This window comes from Caretta caretta, chromosome 11, assembly GCF_965140235.1.
Source record: "Caretta caretta isolate rCarCar2 chromosome 11, rCarCar1.hap1, whole genome shotgun sequence".
Classification (NCBI taxonomy): Eukaryota; Metazoa; Chordata; order Testudines; family Cheloniidae; genus Caretta; species Caretta caretta.
The window spans coordinates 1,465,638-1,481,887 of NC_134216.1; the positions used below are offsets into that span (position 1 = coordinate 1,465,638).

General features: G+C 62.6%; 1 protein-coding gene across 8 annotated transcripts; it reads right to left on the reverse strand.

Annotated features, from left to right (window-relative positions):
• Positions 1-5,500: 5,500 nt before the first annotated feature.
• Positions 5,501-15,125, reverse strand: ZFAND2B (zinc finger AN1-type containing 2B). Of its 8 annotated transcripts, XM_075117677.1 has the most exons (11): positions 15,016-15,043; positions 14,878-14,892; positions 13,838-13,920; positions 11,970-12,064; positions 10,728-10,859; positions 9,640-9,791; positions 8,924-9,043; positions 8,618-8,687; positions 7,839-7,945; positions 7,171-7,255; positions 5,501-6,798 (listed from the first exon to the last, which is right to left on the reverse strand). In XM_075117677.1, the coding sequence occupies exons 3-11, from the start codon at positions 13,890-13,892 to the stop codon at positions 6,754-6,756; spliced, it is 861 nt and encodes a 286-aa protein (XP_074973778.1). In that variant the 5' UTR covers positions 13,893-13,920; positions 14,878-14,892; positions 15,016-15,043; the 3' UTR covers positions 5,501-6,753. The 8 variants fall into 8 exon arrangements, with proteins under 8 accessions (XP_074973778.1, XP_048724752.1, XP_048724750.1 ...); XM_048868795.2 differs by lacking the exon at positions 14,878-14,892 and having other exon boundaries at positions 7,171-7,252; positions 7,839-7,915; positions 15,002-15,125; XM_048868793.2 differs by lacking the exon at positions 14,878-14,892 and having other exon boundaries at positions 7,839-7,915; positions 15,002-15,125.
• Between the last annotated feature and the right edge of the window lie 1,125 nt (positions 15,126-16,250).

Here is a 16,250-nt window from a genome sequence, read left to right on the forward strand (position 1 = left end):
CCCAGCCCGGGCGGAGATTCACTGGCACTGACTGCCAGTCAGTAGCTGCACTCAGGAGAAAGAGGGCGGAGGCCCTGCCCCAAGGGTCAGTGACCCTGCTCCTGGAGAGGGCCCGCCAGGCTGGCCGTGGGGGGGGGCTGCCCTGCATGGGGGGCGGGGAGGCCTGTGCTTGCCCCTGCAGCCCTAATGGGAACAAGCTGCTCAGGGGGCTGCCAGTGTCCCCTCCCCACAGGGCCGGAAACGCTCCCTGGGACATTTCCCAAGCACCAGCCGCTGGAGCCTGCCCAGCCCAGCTTCCGCAGGCCGAGGCCCAGGGAGACAAAGCGACTCTCCTTGTGGGAGCGGCCCCCCGGATGGCACCCCCAGGCCAGGGGTTCTCAGGGGCAGGGTGTGACGAACTGGGACTGTTCTTAATGTTTCCTCCGAATATTGTGGGGGTGCCTCAGTTTCCCCTAGGCAGTTCTTAAGTATCTAGGGGGTGGAGTAAGGGTGTATGATCCTTGCAGAGCCCTAGAGGGCAGGTGTGTGCAGGGGTCTGGACACAGAGAATGGCCGACACCCTGTTTCCTGGCAACTGATGGCCTGGGCCCTTCCCCCCCTGCAAGGTGAGAGCTGAAGGGTTGGAGAACAAAGGAATCAGGTGACCTCCTGGCCCGGGAAAGGAACAAAGCCCAGAGGAGGAGGGGCTGGAGGGAGTTTCAGTTTGGGGCTGGCTGAGACATGGAGTGAAGAGCAGACGTGGTTGACTCACTGCCCCCCAAAATGGACCCAGCCGAGAGGTCCCGTTCTCTGCACCTGCAAGCTCTGTTTTAGACCATGTTCCTGTCGTTTAATAAACCTCTATTTTATTGGCTGGCTGAGAGTCACGTCTGACTGCGAAATTGGGGTGCAGGACCCTCTGGCTTCCCCAGGAGCCCGCCTGGGCGGACTCGCTGTGGGAAGCGCACAGAGGGGCAGAGGATGCTGAATGCTCCGAGGTCAGACCCAGGAAGGTGGAAGCCGGGTGAGCTGTGTGTCCTGCAGACAGGCTGCTCACAGAAAGGCGACTTCCCCAGAGTCCTGACCGGCTTCGTAGGGAGCAGTTCCAGAGCATCGCCCAGGGACTCCGTGACAACTGGTGGCAGCGGTGGGATGTACTGCACCCCGTGGATGGCGCTTCCTGCAGTAAGTGACTGGGGAGCAGTAAAACGAAGGGGGATTGATGAGGACCAGGTGTGCTGAAGGCAGAGAGAGGAGCGGTTTCGGGGGGCGGTTAACCCCTGGGAGTGTGTGACCAGCGAGAAGGACTGTGCAGTAATGGGGTCCCCCTGGGGACTGCGATGAGCAGTCTCAGGGGCGGAGGAGCCTGCGGCTTGGCCCTGGGAGAGAGAAGGACTTTTGCAGTAACAGGGTTCCCCTGGGGATTGCAGCGAGCGGTCCAAGGGGTGGAGGAGTCTGCAGCTCGACCCTGGCAAAGAGGGGGTGACCTCGAGAAGGGCTGACACACTAGGGGTTCTCCCTGGAAACTGTGGGAAGCTGAGAGCACACAGGCCTGTGAGTCCACAACAACTTGGGAGGAGCGGAGTGATGGCCTGTCACCGTCTCCTGAAGAAGGACATTGTAACCCTGTGCAAAAAGAGAGGGTTGAGCATTGGAAAGTTCACCAAAACACAGTTCATCGTGCAGCTGGAGGAGGATGACCGCTCTCAGGGACAGATTCCTGACCCCAAATGGGGCTACAGCAGGATCTGGGAGCAGCTGGAGTGGGAGCCAGGCATCCCCAAGACTCCTGTCCCCGACCAGACGAGGGTCTTCATGATCGGGTTCCCCGTCGGGGGATCGAGACAGACAGGATTGGAGCTGAGTCTGAGAGAGCAAGAGGACTGTGAGAGACAGCGAGAGCCCGAGAAAGGGCTGCAGAAGCAGCAGCAGCATGAACTGGCGGTGGGGGAGCGGAGAGGCCTAGGGGACCTCCCCGGGGTGAGTGGGGATAGACCCCGGGGGGCCAGTTCCGCAGGGAACCTCAAGACTAAATTGCTGCCCCTGGTTAAGGAGGGGGGGTGTGTGGATGCCCACCTCACTGCCTTTGAGCAGGCTGGTGATTTGAACCAGGGGGACCCTGCGGAAAAGCCCCGGTGTCTAGCTCCCTTGCTGGGTCCCAAGGCCGTAGACTCCGTCAGCCAGATGGGTGGGGATGTGGACAGGCTCCCACTCCTGGTCCCAACCTATATGTCTGTGTGGAGTTTCCTGGGGCCAGGCCCCTCAGACCCCCAGTGGGAGCGGAAGGTGATGGTCAATGGGGAGACATTCCTGTGGTGGCGAGATCCTGGGACAGAGAGAACTGGTGTCAGGCCCTGGGTGGTGCAGCCTCAGATGCTGAGGGGCTGTGTGAGCTGTGTGAGGGTCCCAGGGACGAAGCCCCTCGCCCTGCCTATGGCCCAGATCCCTGTGCAGACCCAGGAGGGGTGGGGCTGGCTGGTCGTTGGGGTTCTCCAGGATACCAGCTGCGAGACCCTGTTGTGGGGTCACTGTGTCTCTTTGGGACAGGATCCAGGCCGTGCTCCTGTAAGGGCCAAGGGTTTGAATTTGAATCCAGGGAACCAATCGGTGGAGAGGGAAATGGTCAGTGAAAATGTAGATGACCTGGCTGGCAGCGGGGAGGAGCGGCTAGGCTCAGGCTACCTGCCTGCCTGTAACCAGACCCCTGGGGCTGGGTGGGACAGAGAGATGCTCCCCGCCCCCCTTGCACACTGGAGAAGGGGCTCAGGGGGCTCAGGCTGGCTCTGATGCAGTGAGGAAAGCAGCGAGCTCACTGCCTACCCCACTGGGACAGCAAGGGCAGCGCTGAGCAAGGGGGGGAGATAAGACCCCAGCTGAGTGGGGGGAGACACAGGCAGGGCAGGGGATCTGTGGGGAGTGGCAAGGTGCTTGTTAAGGAAAGTTTGGATGAGCCTAGGCAGCCTTGTGAGCTGATGGCTGTGTCTAGTCAGCAGGGTGGGAAGGCGAGGAGAGTGGAAGATGAGAGTCCCTGGACCTTACCTGTTAGCTGGGTGGAGAATTGGGACAATGAAGGAAACGTGCCTGTGTCTGTCAGGGGTATTGACTTGCCTATGGAGGGAGCTACCCTGATCTCCAAGCAGTTGTCTGTGACCAGCCTTTTGTGCTGGGACAAGGGGAATGAGATCCCAAGCTGGGTGTCTGGGAAAGGAGAAAGTGTGTCCGGCTCTTCTTGGTCTGTGGAGCAGACAGAAGGGGCCTTGCAGCCTGTGATGGTTGAGGGTCGTGCAGTTGTCTCAGAGTTGGCTCTGGATTCAGCTAAAGCCCAGGAAGGGAACGGTCCTAAGTTTGTGTCTGCTCGGGAGAATGGCCCTGTAACTAGGTCGCATCCAGTTAGTGTCTATGTAAAATCCCAGAGACCCGACAATTCTGGTGCTTGTATTTTGCCTGTTGCTAGTGTGTTGTTGGAAAGGGTGTAGCAACTCTGTCTAATCAGGGTGAGATCCTAGCCAGGGCACAAGGAGAGCATGAAGGTGTGTGATTGTGTTACCTACTGAGGGTGTGGAAACCTGTAGCAAGAAGGAAAAGATTCCTGAACTTGTGTGTGGCAAAGGGAAGGAGAATGCTTCTAACCTTTTATCTAGGAAGTCTGTAAGTTTGCCTGAAAGGGGATTGTGTAGGAATCCGCCGGATGGGCCAGAGGTAATTCTGGATGTAAGGGAGACCCAGAAAGAGTCTGTTGTTGCTCAGGTAAGTGTTCCTCTAGAGGAAGCCCTAGGGAAAGAGGGTAAGAGCAGAATTTCTGTGAAGGGTGAATTGTTGCGTAGAAAAGCCCTAGGGAAAGGAATCCTCATGGAGTCTTTGCAAGCAGTTTACTGCAACTTAAGGGTGTGAAAGTGATTTAATCAAGAAAGTTTCAGTTCCTAACAGCCAGAAATTTTCTGTTGTGAATGGATCCACTGACTGTCCTGTTGAAAGACCCAGTGTGGATAGCTTTGAGAAGGTTTCAGATGAAGTGAAAGCTGTTAAGAAAGTTAAACAGTCCTCTAACCAAGTGGCTGTGTTTGGCCAGCTTGTTGGGGAGAAGACCCAATCCCAGTTTGACCCCCTGGGGTTTTGGGGTGGCCAAAGGGCACGGGCCGCAGAAACCTTCCCGCATGCGGCCTGCGAGTGCTATCGACCACCCCCAACCTAAGGGAGGGCGTGAAACTGGAAGGGCCTGGTGTAACTCCCACCAAGGAATGGGAGAGATGCTGGGGCATCCATGGGAACGTTGGTGGCTTCGAACTTCCCCAGGTCACAGGTCACCGGGTAAAGTGACCCCTCTCAGTTCGATCTCGAAGGGGGGAGAGATGTGACGGAGTGGGACTGTTCTTAATGTTTCCTCTGAATATTGTGGGGGTGCCTTAGTTTCCCCTAGGCAGCTCTTAAGCCTCTAGGGGGTGGGGTAAGGGTGTATGATCATTGCAGTGCCCTAGAGGGCAGGTGTGTGCAGGGGTCTGGACACAGAGAATGGCCGACACCCTGTTTCCTGGCAACTGATGGCCTGGGCCCTTCCCCCCTGCAAGGTGAGAGCTGAAGGGTTGGAGAACAAAGGAATCAGGTGACCACCTGGCCCGGGAAAGGGACAAAGCCCAGAGGAGGAGGGGCTGGAGGGGGTTTTCAGTTTGGGGCTGGCTGGGACATGGAGTGAAGGGCAGACGTGGTTGTCTGGCTCACTGCCCCCCAAAATGGACCCAGCTGAAGGGTCTGGTTCTCTGCACCTGCAAGCTCTGTGTTAGACCATGTTCCTGTTGTTTAATAAACGTCTGTTTTACTGGCTGGCTGAGAGTCCCGTCTGACTGCGGAGTTGGGGGGCAGGACCCTCTGGCTTCCCCAGGAGCCCGCCTGGGCGGACTCGCTGGGGGAAGCGCACGGAGGGGCAGAGGAGGCTGAATGCTCCGAGGTCAGACCCAGGAAGCCGGGTGAGCCGTGTGTCCTGCAGACAGGCTGCTCCCAGAAAGGCGGCTTCGTGGGGAGCAGTTCCAGAGCATCGCCCGGGGACTCCGTGACACAGGGGCATCAGGCTATAGCCTAGGCCAGGAGCAGCACACCCTACTAAGCAGGGAAGGTACCAAGCCACGTGGGCCAGAGAGGGCTGATCTGGGCCCAGCCCAGCCCCCTCCCTTGCTCGAATGGGCCAGGACGCAGCCTCTGCTCCTTGGCATCGCCCACAGACACCTGGAGTCGGACCCCGGCTCCCAGCCAACACCACAGCCCAGCCCAGAGCTGGGGTGGCAGGAGGGGGACAGTGCCCCAGTGCTGGGCCCACAGCTGCTCTGGCGGCTGGCCTGCAGGGAGCTGGGGCCTCAGGCCAGCTCCTACCACCCCCATGGCTCCTACCGCGTGCTGTCGGCCCAGGCAGGAGGCCAGGCGCTGCTTGTATGGTACCTGGGCCAGGCCCAGAGGATTCAGGCTCTTGGACTGTGAGCGCAGCCCAGGGCAGGTTCCCTTCCCCCCCAGAAAGAGACCATGGACACCCTGCTTTTGGGTAGGACTTTATTTCCCTCCAGGCAGCACTTGGCCGCCAGACAGCTCCAGCCCTGCGGAGAGCAACCTTTCGCCACCCCTGCTCCTGCGTGCCGCAGCCGGCCCGGCCACAAGCTCAGGGCGCAGGACGAGGTGCCCGGCTGCAGCTGTCACCCAGTATGGCACACGCGGCCATCGCTGCAGCAAGGCCCGGCGGCGCCAAGCCCTGGGCAGGCAGAGCTGGAGGGGAGCAGCTTCCGGCGTGTCCAAGCATCTGCACTGAGCACCTCAGGCAGCATCGCCCGGCAAAAGGCCCGAGCTGAGGAGAGCCCCCCCCACTCAGCAGCCTGCTGGCAGGGCCCTGGCCTCATGCCAGGCCGGCCCCGAGCCCTGCCGTCAGCAGGACTAGAAGGGGCTGCTCTGGGGAAGACTCCAGAGGCCTGGTCCCTATCACCAGGGGCCTGGTCCCTATCATCAGGGGAGATGCTCCGCTTCGAGGACAGGTGTCGTCCCAGGGCAAGGGCTAGGTTGGGGGAGGGGGTGGCTCTTAGCAGTGGCATTGTGGCAGTCTGTGGTCACGGCCCGGAGAGGCTGTGTTCCCATGGGAAACAGGGCAGCTGCTTTTCCCAGCTTCCTCCCCCACATCCAGCACCCGAGGAGTTAAGGAGAGGGGCTGAGAAAGGCTGGCCTGGCCCCACAGCTGGGCCCTGCCTGCAGGACAGCAGGGAGTCACGCACAGGGGATGTCAACGCAGGGAAGGTGCCACGTCTTGCAGGGCAGGGGACTCTGCTACATAGAGTGGTCAGCACAGTGAGTGCAGCTGCAGGGGCCCTGTGGGGCTGACAGGGCCAGGGCTGAGTTCCCACTGAGGGGGAAATTAGTGTTACCCAGCTATGACCATCCCTCCTCCTGGGCACCTGGGGAGGGGGAAGAGGTGGGGGTCAGTTCCGGCCCAGGCAGTGAGAAGAGTGCAGAGCTAGCAGCTGCAGGGCGCCCCTCACACCCGTGGCCGGCTCTGGTGCGTGGGAACCGGGTGTGGCCTGAGGCAGCCCCGTGCAGCTCAAAGTGACGGCGTAGCTCGCTGTTCAGCTACGGTCTATTCTACAGGGAGCAGGCACGGCCAGCGTTTGGTTGATTGTTTCTAGCTGTGGAAGAGGCAGGAGAAGCCCCTGGCGGTCCTCCGCAGGTGACGCTCGGGCAGGGCCTGGCAGAGCTGGGCGATGGTACCCAGTGCTGCGGGCAGGCCCTAGGCATAGTGGTGCTCCCAGCCTAGAACATGCTGCAGTCTGATGGCCTCGAACTCCGGCTCTGGGCCTGCAACGTGAACACACTGGATGTGACATAGCACGAGTGAGCAAGTGCTCCATGCCCGGCCCACGCAGGCCACAGCAGCACTCCGGGGGCCTCCAGGGCAGGGATGGGGCTGCTGCAATAAACAGGCCTCGCCCCCGCAGGGCTGAGCCCTCCCCTTTGCTGCCCCTTGGAGCCTGCAGGGGCTCGGCTCCCCTAGCCAGGTCAGGCTGCCCCCCGGGGACAGTCTGGCCTTGGCTCACTTCAGCCGGGAAGCGGGGGTGCAGAGCTCCAGCCCCCAGTGCCGAGGAGCGGGGAAGAACCTGCTGAGAGCTGAGTTGCCCGGCCTGGCGTTGCTGGGCCTCAGCACGGAGCCTCCAGCTCAGCTCTGCTCACCTGCTCCTGCTGCCGCCGCTGGTACTCCTCCTCGCTCGCGGCTAGCGCCCGCGCCAGGGCCAGGTCCTCCTCCTCCTGCGCGCTGCTGGAGACAGCCGTTTGTTCAGGGGCAGGAGACCACACCCCACGCCGCCCCGCAGCCCCAGGGACAGCTCAAGCAGCTGGCTAACGAGCCCAGAGAGGCCGGGGGAGCCTTTGGGACAATCCCTGTGCAAACACAGCACGGGACTTCGGGAGCCAGGCTGCAGGTGTCCCAGCTGGGACGGAGCCAGGCCGAGGCCTGTCCCAGAGGCAGCCCCCGCATACAGAACCCCCGGAACCAGACCCGAGAACGGGGCTCAAGAGGGCACCACGTGCTGGACTGCACCGCTCCTCGCAGCAGCCTGGGTTTTCTCGGGTCCTGGCCCATTCTATTCCTGCCTATTAGTTGTCAAGATGTGAAGGGATCACAGCCCAGGCCAGTTAACGCACCCGGCCCCTCCCCAGCCTCTGTCCCCTTCCGGGGAGTTCGCCCCCACAATGGTGCCCTATGCAGGCTCTGTGTGGTGCGGCTCTCAGGTGACCATCAGCATGTCACCGGCCCCACCCAGCAGGCACCCTCTTGCAGGGCCAGCACGCCCAGCTGCGACACAGCCCGGCCCAGGTGCTGCGCCAGCCCCAGACCGTACCTGAGCGCCCGTGCCGAGCCGGGCGCCGATTCTGCCAGGGACATCTCCAGGGCTCGCTGCAGTGCCTCGTCTTCACTCTGAAAGGAGAGTGGGGTGTGCCCACGGCCCTGCCCGGCTTAGCCACACCCTGGAGACAGGGCGGGCCCAAGCCCCAGAGGTTGTGCCGCGGGGGACAGTCCTACCCTCACCCTCAGACATGGGGGTGCGTGTATCTGGCCCACCTCCTACCCTAGGCCCAGCTGTAGGCCTGGGAGTTGGACACGGTCAGAGGGAAGGCATCTGGCTTTAGAGCCCCCGCCCCATTCTCCCCCTACGGGGAACAGGCTCACCAAGCAGCTCCTCGCACCCCTCCAGCCTGACCTCAGTGGCAAGGGGCTGGTGCTTTCTCACGCTCCCCGTTCAGAAAACAGAGCGAGGGAGACAATGGCGGGCGCGGACAGTTGCCTTGGCTGGGCCGGGCCCCCTAAGAGCCTCCAGCAGAGCCCAGGCCTGCCCTGGCTCTCACGTGCAGGCAGCAGAGCGAGCTCCATCACAGCGCCACTGAGCACACGGGGGCCCCATAGCCGAGCGCTGGGCCCGGTCCTGCCATCTCGGAGGTGGGCGACAGAGCTGGCCCAGAACAGGGCTCCTGTGCCTGGCACACGACTGGGAACTGGCAGCCTGGTGCTTGGCCGGGGACCTCACACACGGGGTGATGAGGCTGCACAGCCTGGGAGCTCGGGCCCCCAGTTCTCCGTGCCATGGCACCCACTGGGGGAGGTTCGCGCCGGGCCACTCACCAGTCCATTCTGCAGTGCAACGGCCGGGGGCGAGGTGCTGCTGGGCGGCAGGGTCACCATCACGCTGCCTCTGGGCGCAAGAGGAGGAGCAGGGTTAATGCTAACACGCGGAGCAGCACGGGGGTCAATGCCCAGGTGGGGACTCCCCCCACTAATGGGTAGCTCTGTGCCGCTCCCAGCAGGCCAAGGAGATGTGCCAGTCCCGGGGGTGGGGGATTTCCACACACCAGCTCTCTGGAGGGGCTGCAGGGTCTAACCACCGCAGCCAGGCCTTGGGGGCGAGAGGAGGCGTGGGCATCACCATACCTGCTTGGGGCTGGAGCAGGGGGGCCGGCTGCCGGCCGGGTCGCCGGTCTGGAAGCTCCTCTGCTCGATGTCCCGGCTGCCACAGAGGAGGATGCTTGGGCTCTCGCAACCGCAGCGTGTCTGCGACAGACAACGTCCATCAGTAACAGCTTCCCCCTGCTGGGGGGGCTCAGCATGGGAGGGGGTTTGGAGCCCTCTGTCTCCCCACCCCTCCCTCAGGTACTCAGCCCCAGCCGTAGGCCCTACATCCTTCCTGCTTTCCTGTGTGCTCCTCTCCCGCATGGGGCCTCACCCCCCATGCTCTCTGGGTAGTCACTCAATGGTGCCCCAGGCCAGTCAGGCCCCCCAAGCAGACCTGCTAGGAACAGAAGCTGGAGAGAACAGCAGGCACATCGAACGTGCTTGCGGCTTGCACCGCAGCCCAGCATCAAGGGCAGCTCTGCAAGGAGATCTCCTGGCACCAGAACGCAGAGCACAGGGCAGGGCTGGGGCACCCAGTGTAGACCCAGCCGGCGCGGGGGGAGGGAGGGGTGGGCTGGGGCAGATCCAAGCAGTGCAGGGCAGAGCTGGGATGCCTGGGGCAGACCCAGCCGGCGTGGGGCAGGGGGGAGCTGAGACACGAGGCAGGGAGAGCGCAGCTTATGCAGTTCTCCCGTCGTCATCACTGTGGTGAGCGTGGCTCTGCCCTGGAGAAGCACTTCTTCCGCCCCCGTTACCCGGCTCTGGAGAGGGGGTGCCCCACCCCATTGCAGTCGTGATCCAGGGGGTGCCGGTGCTTGAGGCAGAAGTTCCCGTGGCACTGGTCACAGATCACCTTCATCATCTCCCTCTGCTTGCAGCCAGGCTTCAGACACTTATTGGTGAAAATCTAACCAGAGACAAGGCACCCGGTGACCAGCTGTGAGCTCGCGGCACACAGGGCCCTGCAGCCGTCCCCGACCGGTACAGAGCAGCCCAGCAGCAGCGTCCAGGCCGCCTCTCACCTCCGACCCCGCTGTGGGTTTGCTAAGTGGACGGAGCCCTGGTAATGTACGTTCCAGGAGCTTCAACGCCAGCAGCAAGGCTGGGTCAGACCCCAGGTCTCCGCGTCCCAGCTCCAGCCCCCCAGCCACGCTGCTCTCTGGGGAATTCAATTCTAGTGCCAGCGAGTGGCGGGCACAGACCAAGTGCTGCAGCGTGAAGGGGCTTTGCCAGCTTGTAGGTTCACGGAGGTAAGGCCGGAAGGGCTCACTCTGCCCCCCTCATCGGGCTGGCGTGGCACAGGCCAGAGCACCGCACACAGGCACTCCTGCGGCGAGGACCTGTCCTCTCCTATTCCGTAAGGGGCACTACAGAGCCCAGCAGCTTGTGGCTAAACTGGGGTGGGTCCAGGGTCCTGTCACGGCCTCCAAGGGACAGTGGGTCAGGAAGCGGCTCCCGTGACAAATCGCCCTCAGTTCCTGCCAGGGCAGCAGCCCCCCGCCCCCGCTGTTCCAGGCCTGGGCTTCCTGCGCCCAGCTCTCCTGCTGCCCCCCAATCCCTACCCACAGCGCCCCCAACTATTCCAGGCCTGGACACTGCCTGCCCCAGCGGCCCTGCACCCCTCCATACTGATTTACAGCCCCCAGCATTTCCATCCAGACCATGCCGAACCATGGCGCTCATGTGATTTAGCTCAAGACCCACTGGGGAATCAGCTGAGAGCAGCAGACTTGGCTCAACAGGCCCAGCCAGCATTAGGCGAGTGCCAACCAGAGACCCCCCCTCCACGCCCTGGAGGCACAGACCCATAGGGCCAGGCAGCAGCGAGGTCACAGCCTCCTACCTTGCGCTTGCGCTGGGCGGGGTCGGATTTGCAGTCTCGGTCGATGTGCTCCCCCACCACCGCATCAGGCATCTCCCCCTTTTTGACAGGGATGGGGATGTTGCAGAGAGGGCACACGGGGACCTGCACGTCCTGCAACACACCAGAGGCCAGGCTGAACACGCCCCCCAGCCCACTCCAGGCCAATCTGTGCTGTTCCGTTCCCCCCAGGGGCAGGAGCTGCCTTGCAGATGATGGTTCTCTCCTGTGGTATTTTCTAACCCTCCAGATTATTTCTGCCTTTGCTAAGCAAGCAGGCCCGGGGCACAGCCACACCCCTGGGAACGCTGGCGGCTTGTTAATCCGTGAAGGGAACAGGGACGGTTCTGACCATCCATCCTGAGCCCCTGCATAACACAGGCCACAGAGTCTCACCCAGCCATGCGAGAGGAGATAGGACAGAGCCTGCAAAGCAGCTGCCAGGCTTGGGTTAAAGACCCCAAGTGACGGAGCTGCTACCCCATCCCTTGTGAAATGCAGCTCGGGCCTGGGCTGCACAGAGAAGTGACACTAAACGCTCAGGGGTGTAAAAACACACAGCCAAGTCGCCTGAGGGAGCTCCAGCTAGATCAAGGAAAGATCGCTGCTTGAGGGGGGGATGGAAAAACCCCTTCTGCTGGTGGACGCTGCATCTACTCTATAGGGGCACACAGTTTTACACCCTCCCCCACCCCCGGCCTAACACCCGTGCCTCCCCGGAGCCGGGCAACAGCTTGTTGCCAGTCCCTTTGCTCAGAGTCTGACCCCGCGAGCAGCGCTCTGAGCTAAGCCCGTGGGAATTAGTTCAGCAGAGACGACGTTAGATACTTTCCTAAGTCCACGTGCATTAGCCCTGCTGTGATCCCTCCATCCCCTAGCGTTGGGGTCCTAGAAAGCATTCAGCTGGCCTGGCAGATGTCGCCACCTCGTGTTCTCTGCCCCTCTGCTGGGCTTGGCTGCTGGAGGATCGCAACACGGATTCCAGGGAACGCCCAGTGCCCTTCTGTCACTGGCTGAGCTCGCCTCGCTCTCAGACTAGCCAGGCACTGCTATACACCAGGCAGTTCCCCTGGCTCCACCTGCCCCTCGTCCCAGGCTTCACTTGCGCATGTGGGGCCTGATCCTGAGGTTTTGCCAGGAGCTGCTCAGCAGGTCTCAGAATGAGGCTGCCAGGTAGTCCCAACTCCGCATGGAGCCAGGCCCCAGCCACCCCTCCCCACTTACCTTCTTGTAGGCAGAGGTGCACTGGTGCTGGGTGTAGGTGATGTGGTCGGTGCAGAATATCTGTTCGCACGCGTCGCACTTCAGAGGGAGAAAGTCTGGCAAGACAGGAGAGACAGCAGGCAGGTCAGGGGCTACAGAGTCAGCGCTTCCCACTGCACAGCCCAGGGGCCAGCCAGCTCCGAGGGCACAGCCCAGCCATGCACAGCCTGGGACAGCCTGCAGGGTCACAGGCCTGCAGCCGCTGAAAGACTGAGCCATTCCATATGTAGCTAGAGCTGCCGGAGACTACAGCTCCCAGCATGCACTGCTCCAGTTTAAAAACAAACCGCACATTTATGGCCTGCAGGAAATGTTTGTAGCTTTTCAAAGTTGTTTAAATGATCCAGAATATTTCCTAGCAAGCCGAAGGCACAGCTTCTTCACGCTCCTTCAGGGATGCCAAGGACTCAACCCCGAAACAGTCACCGCGGTAGGAGAGACAGCAAGAGACAGTTTTAATGTCAAAGCTACACGCTCTTGACAACGAGGGTTTGTACCGTCAGCGCCTGCCCGCCCGCCCTTCCCCCTCCCAGTGAGGAGACTGATGATGCCAGTCACTGGAATACGAAGGGGGCACAGACCGACCAGAAGCAGCAATGGGATCTGCAGGTCTCTGCGGCACGAGGCAAGCCACTAAGAAATCAAGACACAGCACCCAGCAGCAGCCTCAATGGTGCATGAGCAGTACGAGCGAGAGGAGAGAGCAAAGCCAAGCCAGCTCCCACAGCACGAGCGACCCCACAAAGGAGCCACCCCACCCCAAAGCGAGCTCTGTGACACAGCCAGGTGCCATGGGAGCAAGCCCTGGACTGGCCAGTTAGCACCTGTTGACAAGCCCCAGAGGGACCGGGGCACCGTGCCCAGGAGTCAGACTGATCATTTGTCTGGTCCCCACCATCCCCCAACGGTCTGAACACTTGGGACACAGCCCACAAGAGACACACACGGGTAACAAACAAGGGCTGAGAAAGGCACTTGTTTACCTGCTTTGGGGTGGGCATGCCAACATCACCAGCTCCCTAGGCCCTTGGCATGAAGGGCTCCAATCACCCCCTGCTCCCCGAGGGGGTTGCAGACAGACTGAACCACATGGGTCGCTGCCCCTTGCTCCCATCCCAGAATGCACCGCGCCCCCTCACTGTAACAAAGCACGGGGCCCACAGCCTCTGTCAGGAGGTTTTAAGCATGAAGGCAACCAAGTAAGCAAAGAAACGGGATTTAGAAAGTCACGGCTACTGCGCCACCAACCACACACGTGACCCCAACACCCCTGCACAGAGTGCACCTCTGCGGCAGCTCCCAGCCCCCCTGCTGTATCCCACTAGACCCTGCCTCCCTCCCAGAGCCGGGGAGAGAACTCAGGAGTCCTGGCTCCCAGCCCCCCTGCTGTATCCCACTAGACCCTGCCTCCCTCCCAGAGCCGGGGAGAGAACCCAGGAGTCCTGGCTCCCAGCCCCCCTGCTGTATCCCACTAGACCCTGCCTCCCTCCCAGAGCCGGGGAGAGAACCCAGGAGTCCTGGCTCCCAGCCCCCCTGCTGTATCCCACTAGACCCTGCCTCCCTCCCAGAGCCGGGGAGAGAACCCAGGAGTCCTGGCTCCCAGCCCCCCTGCTGTATCCCACTAGACCCTGCCTCCCTCCCAGAGCCGGGGAGAGAACCCAGGAGTCCTGGCCCCCGGCTGCGATGCTGCAGGTCACTGGGCTGTGGCAGGGCAATAAACAGCCACAACCCCACTTGACCAAGCCAGCGCGGCCCCACCGGGGGCAGAGGCGGCCAAGGGGGGGCAGGTGGCCCCAGGCTCTGCCCCCGCAGCCAGATCGGGGCCTCACCCAGGCGCTTGCAGGTCGGCTGGGAGCAGTGCGCGCCCAGGTCCGGGAACTCCATGGCGGCGGGTCCGGCTCCGGGTCCCCTGCTGCAGCGAGAGAGAGTAAGAGGGGCAGGAGAGCACCCACTGGGGGGGAGGCAGGCTCGGGGGGGGGGGAGGCGGAACACCCAGGTGGGGGCGGGGGACCCAGTTATGGGGGGGGTGGGGGCACCCACCGGGGGGGCAGACACGGGGGGAGGGGGGCCCAGTTATGGGGTGGATGGGGGCACCCACCGGGGGGGCAGACACGGGGGGAGGGGGGCCCAGTTATGGGGTGGATGGGGGCACCCACCGGGGGGGCAGGCGGGCCCAGTTATGGGGGGGCACTCACCGGGGGGGGCAGGCTCGGGGGGGGCCAGTTATGGAGGGGGCACCCACCGGGGGGGCCCATTTATGGGGGGAGGGGGCACCCACGGGGGGGGCCCAGTTATTGGGCGGCACCCACCGGGGGGGCAGACACGGGGGGAGGGGGGCCCAGTTATGGGGTGGATGGGGGCAGCCACCGGGGGGGCAGGCGGGCCCAGTTATGGGGGGGCACTCACCGGGGGGGGCAGGCTCGGGGGGGCCAGTTATGGAGGGGGCACCCACCGGGGGGGCCCAGTTATTGGGCGGCACCCACCGGGGGGGCAGACACGGGGGGAGGGGGGCCCAGTTATGGGGTGGATGGGGGCAGCCACCGGGGGGGCAGGCGGGCCCAGTTATGGGGGGGCACTCACCGGGGGGGGCAGGCTCGGGGGGGGCCAGTTATGGAGGGGGCACCCACCGGGGGGGCCCATTTATGGGGGGAGGGGGCACCCACAGGGGGGGGCCCAGTTATTGGGCGGCACCCACCGGGGGGGCAGACACGGGGGGAGGGGGGCCCAGTTATGGGGTGGATGGGGGCACCCACCGGGGGGGCAGGCGGGCCCAGTTATGGGGGGGCACTCACCGGGGGGGGCAGGCTCGGGGGGGCCAGTTATGGAGGGGGCACCCACCGGGGGGGCCCAGTTATTGGGGGGCACCCACCGGGGGGGCAGGCTCGGGGGGGGGCAGTTATGGGGGGAGGGGGCACCCACCGGGGGGGGCCAGTTATTGGGGGGCACCCACCGGGGGGGCAGGCTCGGGGGGGCAGTTATTGGGGGGCACCCACCGGGGGGGCAGGCTGGGGGGGGACCCTCCCCGCCTGAGCCCGGCCTCGCTCCTACTTCCGCTGGGGAGACGCGATGACGTCAGCGTTACGCCGCAGCGCGTCCGCCGGCTCCGCCCCGCGCTGAGCGAGTGGGCGGGGCGAGGGGCAGAGGGGGCTCCCTCGCGCCGCCCCAGGTCCTAGCGCCCGCCGCATCTCCCCAGCCGGCTGTTGGGCTATGTTGTCCATAACCTAATGGGAAGTTCCAGGTAATCTCCAGCGCATTTAAGCTCTCGTGCTGTGGCCCTATCTCGATGGAGTGCTGGAGGTTTGATGTTTGCTGATACACAAAGCTGTGATAGAGGCACTGATTTTAAAGCTCCTGCGATGATTTGGACTGTCTGATCCAGCTGCCTATCCATAAGTTGTCCGCACCAGTGCACAGTACTCTGCAACTGAGTATGCCAGGGCCAAGGCCAATGTTCCTATTATGAATCTATGAATAAAAGGCATGCCCTGCAGTTGTGACCTCTCAGCTAGTCAGTGGATAGCAGAGTCATAAGAACATAAGAACAGCCATACTTGATCAGACCAAAAATCCATCTAGCCCAGTATCCTGTCTTCAAACAGTGGCCAATGCCAGGTGCCCCAGAAGGAATGAACAGAACAGGTAATCATCATCAAGGTCGTGAACCATTGGCGCAGAGACCAAAGACCGGGGGGGGGGGGGCAGCCTGCGCCCCCGCCCGGGAACGTCCCCCCAATAACACCCAGCCCAGGGCAAATAAGGCCCGGGGCAGGGCTCCCCGAGCCTGGGGCTAATAACCTGCAGAACTCCATGCCAGGGGATGCTGCGAAGGCCAGAACTATAACTGGTTTCACTAAATTCATGGAGAATAGGTCCAGCAATGGCTATTAGCCAGGAGGGGCAGGGACCCAACCCCCTGCTCTGGGTGTCCCTAAGCCTCTGCTTGCCGGAAGCTGGGACTGGCTGACAAGGGATGGGTCACTTGATACATGCCCTCTCTGTTCCCTCCAAAACATCTGACACCGGCCACTGTCAGGGACAGGACACGGGGCTAGATGGACCATTGGTCTGACCCAGTGTTGCTGTTCTTATGCACACCTGACAGTAAATTAATCTAAACCACATTTCCCTTGTTTGCTTCTATGAACATGGGACTGTGTCAAGACTTACTGACATCAAGACATGATGTCCACTGCTTCCCCCCCTCCCCTAAGCCAGTACCCCCTCCAAAGAAGGAAATCAAGG